Source organism: Zalophus californianus, chromosome 9 (assembly GCF_009762305.2).
Source record: "Zalophus californianus isolate mZalCal1 chromosome 9, mZalCal1.pri.v2, whole genome shotgun sequence".
NCBI classification, from domain to species: Eukaryota; Metazoa; Chordata; class Mammalia; order Carnivora; family Otariidae; genus Zalophus; species Zalophus californianus.
This window is the reverse complement of record NC_045603.1, coordinates 58,853,419-58,861,415: the sequence shown is the minus strand read 5'-3', so window position 1 is coordinate 58,861,415 and position 7,997 is coordinate 58,853,419. Positions and strand designations below refer to the sequence as shown.

General features: G+C 34.9%; 1 protein-coding gene across 1 annotated transcript; it reads left to right on the top strand.

Moving 5' to 3' along the window:
• The first annotated feature begins 2,860 nt into the window (after nucleotides 1-2,860).
• On the top strand, nucleotides 2,861-3,832 carry LOC113922363 (olfactory receptor 6C1-like). The gene has a single exon (XM_035729312.1). It carries the CDS (start codon nucleotides 2,861-2,863, stop codon nucleotides 3,830-3,832), a length of 972 nt encoding a protein of 323 aa, XP_035585205.1.
• The last annotated feature ends 4,165 nt before the right edge of the window (nucleotides 3,833-7,997 follow it).

Genomic DNA, 7,997 nt, shown 5'->3' with positions numbered 1-7,997 from the left:
TTTGGTGCTTAAAGTGGGGCTATATTCCTCAAACGTGTTCATTGATTTTATTTTGGGGAAAATAAAGATAATAAAAACCACTGTCTGGGAGTACATTTTATACAAATTTTGTATAATTTAATTTTACTTTTTTTTTAATTAATCCTCATGATTATTCCATGAAATATTATTCCCATTTTTAAATGAAAGGAAAACTAAAATTCAGAGACATTAACTTGTCCAAAGTCACAATACTATAATGTGACTGAGTTGCATTTTTAATCCATTTCTCTTTGAAAGCAAAGCCCACAAGTTGCCCCAATATCATTCATTATAAATAAATATTAAGTTCTGATGCCATATGTTTTTTAAGAATTCCTTTCCTCTTTTAAGTTAAAAATTATCCTCAAATATAGATACCTAGTTAACAAACTGAGACAATCAGGATATAAGCAGAATATCTCTATGAAAACCTACAGACTTTGAGAGTAATTTACATGATTACTGCTTTTCCTTCATTATTCTTATTCCTACTGGTTGGTGCTTTGATCTGACTTGGAATTCAAACTCCCCCTTTTTATTAGGAAAAAAACAATGTAATTTTTTTTTCCAGGGGACTCAGGGAAACAGGATTCTGAACCAATTCTACAAACACTCTGAGGCATTGCTAAAGTAATAATCTGAAAAAAAACCTAAATTGGTTCTTCATGAGATTTTTTTGTACTCAGTCACCATGAAGTTCTTGCATGACATTAGTTGTCAACAAACACAGTCAGGAATGGAGTGAATCATTGCAGAAAAAAAAAATTAGTGGCTGTTACAAAACTGACCTGTTATTCAAAATATCACATTAAGCCAATACTCTGTTCTCTTCTTTGACAAATTAGCCTAACATATAAATCTAGAAACCAAGAAAAAGCGTGTCAAGTGAGAGAGAAAGATAGAGAATTGGAAAACTGTGTACTAATTTATGGGTGCAAATTTCCTTGCATATATGTATTCACAACTTTCTTTAAGGAGTTTTAACTTAAGAAGAGAGAATTTAGCACACAGAATTAAAGAATTCTCTCTCTTTAAATTAAGAAGAGAGAATGCAGAATGATAAAGTTAGTTTCCAGTTATATTGTTGAATCATGGGGCTTTTTACTACTTCTTCTAATTATTACAAAAATAAAGAAAACAATCTCTTCATCTTTAGTAGGCCTCTAAAAATTGTTTGTTTCTTTAAATTAGACAATCTGGGGAATGATGTTGTTCTTTTTTCAAAATTCATATGGAATGGCAGAAGTGTCCTAAAAATCATTTCCAGTTATTTTATTTAACACAATAGTAAGTAGCTCTTTATAGAATATGTTAATTTTTACTTTCAATGAATGACACACTTGATTCAACAATTAGATATCCATGAAAGAGTAGAATTCATTGAAAAGAAAGGGACAAATGTGTCTGCCTTCAGCTCAGGTCATGATCCCAGGGTCCTGGGATCGAGTCCCGCATCGGGCTCCCTGCTCCTTGGGAGCCTGCTTCCCCCTCTGCTTCTCTCTCTCTCTCTCCTCCTCTGTCTCTCATGAATAAATAAATAAATAAATCTTTAAAAAAAAAAGAAAAGAAAGGGACAAATGGGACTACAAAGCTTGTGACATAAGTTTCGTGTGATTAGGTAAAAGAAACGTGGATAAGTAGTTAGGAAGGAAAGCTCAAAATGATGTTTTACGGTCTTGGATATATTTTTCATCACTCTACCAAAAACATCACAGAAATAATTTACAGATCAAAGAGTACACACAGTGTTAATTACAGAGTATTGTTCATTGAGAACAATGAATTTTATGATTGAAATATCCATCATACACTTGAATTGCCATAAGTGTGTTTACAAAATATGTCATTGTGATGTCTGTTTCTCTTGTAAGTGTTCAGCCTGTTTCCTCCAGTCCCTGAGAAATAGCAAAAGAAATGTTCATTTTTTTGTGACTCTCACATGCTTTCCCAGTAGGCACTATCCATCTCAGTTGGAATTTGCCTTAAATAATCAACAGCAATATTTTTGCTGAACAGTGAAGTGAAAAGAGAACTCAGGCAAGTAAGGGGAAAAAAGAGCAAGAAATTTTACAGCATTATGATGCATTATATACCAAAAATCAACAATTCCACATCTTGAAACTAAATATCATATTGCAAAACTTCTCTCATGACACTAAATTGAACCCTTCACTATTTAATGAGAATGCACAGAATGAGGGGTATGAAAATGGACTGGTTTGGTTTATTGAGAAAAATTCAGCTTTGCTTTAAAATACATTATGTTATTACTGTTATTATTATTCAGGAAAAAATATAAAGGGATTTCATGTGCTGTTTCATCATATACTCCAAGTAATAATACAGGGAATTATGTGACAGAAATGAGGAAATGAGACAATTTCTGGTTGGAAGAAGGACAAAGATTTTCCCAGTGGGAAGGGAACCCTTCAGGGAATTACTCTTAAGAATCAACAGGAAGCATTTCTATTCCAGTTATCAAACATTCAGAAAAAAGTAGGTTAAAATTCCTGTTCTTCTCATGAAGGTACATAATGTGGATAAGATTTTTTTAAATATTTTTAGGTTCAGTTCCCAATCTGTGAAATAACGATTTTATGAAGAAATATTCTATGTAAAACACAGAGTGTGCCACATGGTAAAAACTAACTTTAAACATGTTACCTACTTTTATCAAGTTGGCTTAAAGATCTCCCAAATTAATTAAATTAAACTAAAATAAATTAAATTAAATTTGTTTACTTCCAGATATTAATTCAGGCACTACCCATATGTAATTCCCTTTCTCTAATCTTTCCGTTTGTGTTTTTTCCTCAAGTTTACACAAGAGAAGAAAAAAATGAGAAACTACACAGAAATAACAGAGTTTATCCTCCTGGGATTATCAGATGACCCACAGCTTCAGGGGGTGATCTTTGTCTTTCTGTTCATCACTTACATGCTCAGCATCACTGGAAACCTGACCATTATCACCCTTACCCTGCTGGATTCCCACCTCCAGACTCCCATGTATTTCTTCCTCAGAAACTTCTCCTTGCTAGAGGTTTCATTCACAACTGTCAGCATACCCAAGTTCCTGGGCACCCTGATTACAGGGGATAAAACCATTTCCTTTAATGATTGTATGGCTCAGTTATTTTTTTTCATTCTGTTGGGAGTCACTGAATTTTACCTCCTGGCTGCCATGTCCTATGACCGTTACATTGCCATCTGCAAACCTCTGCATTACATGACCATCATGAATCCCAGAGTGTGCATACTCCTTGTCTTTGCTTCTTGGTTGGCTTCATTCTTAATCATATTCCCATTACTCATGCTGTTCATACAGCTTGATTACTGTAAGTCCAATGTTATAGACCATTTCACGTGTGACTATTTTCCCCTGCTGCAGCTCTCTTGCTCAGACACAAAATTCTTAGAAATAGTGGGTTTTTCCTGTGCTGTGTTTACTCTACTGTTCACCTTGGCATTAATAATTCTGTCCTATATATATATCATCAGAACAATTTTGAGGATTCCTTCTGCTAGTCAGAGGACAAAGGCCTTTTCCACCTGTTCATCCCACATGATTGTCATCTCCATCTCCTATGGCAGCTGCATTTTCATGTACATTAATCCAGCAGCAAAAGACAGAGTGTCTCTGAGCAAGGGAGTTGCTGTGCTAAACACCTCAGTAGCCCCCATGCTGAACCCCTTTATTTACAGCCTAAGGAACCAGCAAGTCAAGCGAGCCTTCATGGACAGGGCAAGGAAGATTGTATTTTCTCAAGCAAATGAAAAAAAAAAGTGTTGTCATAAATTAGAGGCATAATGAAGAACAACTAAACAAAAACCAGGGCCCCTCGAAAGTCTATGAATATCCACATAGTCTCACTAGAGTTTTATTTCATTGCTTATATTTCTATTGCCAGCAGTATACTGAGGATATTTGAATATATATATATTTTTTCCATTTATATTCCAATCCCTTTGTCATGCATCTCCCTTCCTTTAGCCAGTCTTTCCACTCTGTAACTATGAGACTGACCTCATTTCCTTCTTTTAAATATTTTTAAATTCCAATTTTTCCACAATGATTCTTATAAAATTAAGAGACAGAAAAAGACAGAACAAAAGCATAAGAGAGAAACTGTTTTATGATTTCATCAGAAAAAACACTTTCTAGAAATTCAGAAAATATTAAGTCATGTTTAACATTTTTAATTTACTATACAAAGACCATAAATATAGTCATGACAAAGCGTTATAACACTCTCTTACTTTTTCTGGCAATTTTGATATAATAGCTTACACATACAATTCGTTTCAATGCAAATGATGCAAAACCTTATTTGTTTCATAATATACTTGGTTCATTGAAAAATCATTTTAACAAAAATCAGTTACAAGCTCGCTATCATTGTGTTTATTCAGTACTATACTGGAGGTTCTATCCAGGGCACTAGCAGAACAAACACAAATACATTTAGGAGTACTGGAAAGGAAGAAACAAGTAAGTCTTTCTTTGCAAATAACATGATTTTCCTGCTAAAGCCTTAGTGCATTTACACTAGATGGTTCTTAAACCAGACACACTCCTCTCCCAGATATCCACATGTCACCCCAATAAGGCCTCCCCCAATGACACTACCTAAAATTATAGTAGCCCCAGACTTCCAAGGCTTTTAGTTTTCTCTTCCTTCAAAAAATAGTTATTAATTTATAAAAGACCTTATAATTTACAAATCAATCATGCTTATAGCTCATTGTCTGTATTCTCTCACATCCTTCACCCCAGGAGAGCAGGGATCTCTGTCTCCTCTGCAGACAAATGCTGTGGTCCCAGCAACACGGTGCAGGGCCTGCCTATACACTTCCCAAGAGCCCGCAGTGCTTGTGTCTTCTCAATTCTGCATTCAGAAATCCCACATCAGTAACCGGCCATTTGGGGGACTTCACATCTTAGAACACGATCATCTCTACAGAGCAGCCCTCACTTCCACCCCCTGAGAGGCAGTTGTTAGACATTGACCAGAAGTCACTATCCTCCTCATTTAGAACCTGCATCTGCCATGTAGTGGATATTCGATAAATATTTTTTGAATAACTAAATATGTTTGAATCATTTAGAAGGTTTCCAGTGTCCTAGCAATCAGAGCACTGACTAAATATTTTACCCAACTTAAACACATATAAGATACATAACACTGAGTTAGCTTTTAAAACAGTGTTCAAAAAAAATGTGCATTTTATCGTAACTAGACATTTTGTATGACAAAGAAATAATTAATTGAGTATTTTCTAAGGCATTTGATGTTTATTTTCCTCTTTTATTTTACATTAGGCCTTTTGACAACTATGTAAAAATCAATTTATTTGATGTGTATTGGTTTTTCATGAAGTTAATGAGAACACTTCTTGCTACGGTTTGCATATGGAGCTTTCTAATGGTAGGAATTCCCATGATGAAAACCCTTATTTTTTTTTCACACAAAAAAATTCTTATAACTATTTGACTTACACCTAGTAATATATGAGGTCCAACATCATCTGTCAGTCAATACACGTCTGAGATAAAAAATTCAACTTAGAGAAAAATAGCTCAATTGAATGATGGTAATCAGTTAAAACGGGAGGCAAACCAGACATCTTGTGGAGGGGCTTACTTATAAAGGATGATAATATATCAGTGAAATAATTAGTAATACATACTGGAATTATTCGGTAATATGATGTCAGTTCAGGTCTTAGAGAAAGTCTTAAAATATTTGGATCCCATAACCATTTGATTTAACAACTTTTATTTTTTGATTTTGAACAAGTTATAGCAAACCATTATTTGTAATTAAAATCCATCCTCCACTCTCTGAGGAGACGGAAACCTGGTAGCTTGAACGATGTTCCATTGACCTAAAACATAGTCACTCATCAACCTCAGAATACACGGAGGTAATTGACACATTATTAAAAAGCAGATGTCCGACTAGCTTGTGGATAGGAAGGTAACAGGTGTAATCAGTGTTCATTCAAAGTAAATTATTAGGAGGCCTAAAGAAAAGCTAGAGAGCTATTTAGAACTAGGAATAAAACAGTAAAGGTAGAAAGTTAGAGAGTGAGAGAGTGCTCAAGGAGGAAAGAGAGACAATCCAGCATCTAGGAATTTGAGAAAAGATATGGAGAAGAAACATGTCTAACAGGATATTTCATGAGGGGCAGTGCTTTATGAGATAGAAATTCATTTCCTTTTCCTGTAAGTAAGTCACTAAAGATTGCATTGCTCACAAATACACAAGTGGTGGACACCAGACACTTTAACTTCTTTCTGCCTCAGAGTCTTTCTTTACCTGAATAGTAATAGCACTGACTTCACAGTGTTTTGTATTGTCTGCTTGTTTGAAAAAATGAGATAATTTTATGGTCAATGCCTGGTAATCAATAAAAGCGCTGAATAAAATATGAAAAGACTCACTATTTAGATACAAAACTAAAGGCAAAGGAATGGAAATTTCATAAGTAGAAAATGAGTGTCACTATCTCTACTGAAATATTTTGAATAAATATTTTCAATGCCTATTTCAATGTGTATCAGTTATAAATTCAACACATCTCAATGTTTATGTATTGTCCTCTATGTGAGCTAACGGTTCATTCATCCTTTCCCACTTCTTCCTTTTGTCCCATGTTCAAATATTCTCATCTATCAATCATAATCAATCTGCACTAAGAAATAATAGAAAACTGAGGTGCAGAGACAATGAAGGACCTTCCTAGTGATCAGAGATCTCTTCTGATTTGTTTAGTGTATATTTTTCTGGGGTTGTTGTTACCCTGTTAGCATTTTGTTTTCTCATTCATCTATTCTCCTCTGGAAAAAATGAAAAGGAAGAAAAAAACACCTCAAAAAAAAAGAACAAGAGGCAGTACCGACTGCCAGGGACCTAATCAATACGGACATTAGAAAGAAGTCAGAACTAGAGTTCAGAATGACGATTTTAAAGATAATAGCTGGGCTTGAAAACAGCATGGACGATATTAGAGAAACCTTCTCTGGAGAAATAAAAAGACTATACTCTAATCAAGTCAAAATCAAAAAGGCTATTAATGAGGTGCAATCAAAAATAGAGGCTCTAACTACTAGGAGTTAGTAGTTAGTAGTAACTACTACTGCCTTATTTAAGGCAGAAGAGACAATTAGTGATATAGAAGACCAAATGATGGAAAATAAAGAAGCTAAGAAAAAGAGAGATAAACAACTACAGCATCACGAGGGCAGAATTTGAGAGACAAGTGATACCATAAGATGAAACATTAGAATAATTGGGATTCCAGAAGAAAAAGAAAGAGAGAGGGGGGCAGAAGGTATATTGGAGCAAATTGCAGCAGAAAACTTCCCTAATTTAGGGAAGGAAACTGGCACCAAAATCCAGAAGGCACAGAGAACCCCCTCAAAATCAATAAAAATAGGTCAACACCCCAACATCTAATAGTAAAACTTACGAGTCTCAGAGACAAATAGAAAACCCTGAAAGCAGCTCAGGAGAAGCGACCTGTAATCTACAATGGTAGAAACATTAGATTGACAAGAGACCTATCCACAGGGACGTGGCAGGCCAGAAAGGACTGGCATGATATATTCAGAGCACTAAATGAGAAAAATATGCAGCCAAGAATACTACATTCAGCTAGGCTCTAACTGAAAATAGGAGAGATAAAAAGCTTCCAGGACAAACAAAACCTAAAAGAATTTGCAAACACGAAACCAGCCCTCCAAGAAATATTGAAAGGGGTCTTCTAAGCAAAGAAGGAGCCTAAAAGGAACATAGACCAGAAAGGAACACAGACAATATACAGTAACAGTAACCTTACAGGAAATACAATGGCACTAAATTTATATCTTTCAATAGTTACCCTTATGTAAATGGGCTAAAAGCCCCAATCAAAATACACAGGCTATCAGATTGGGAAAAAAAACACAAGACACATCAATATGCTGTCTG

Coding starts and splice junctions, on each gene's coding strand:
- LOC113922363 (XM_035729312.1), top strand. CDS start 2,861: ATGAGAAACTACACAGAAATAACAGAGTTTATCCTCCTGGGATTATCA.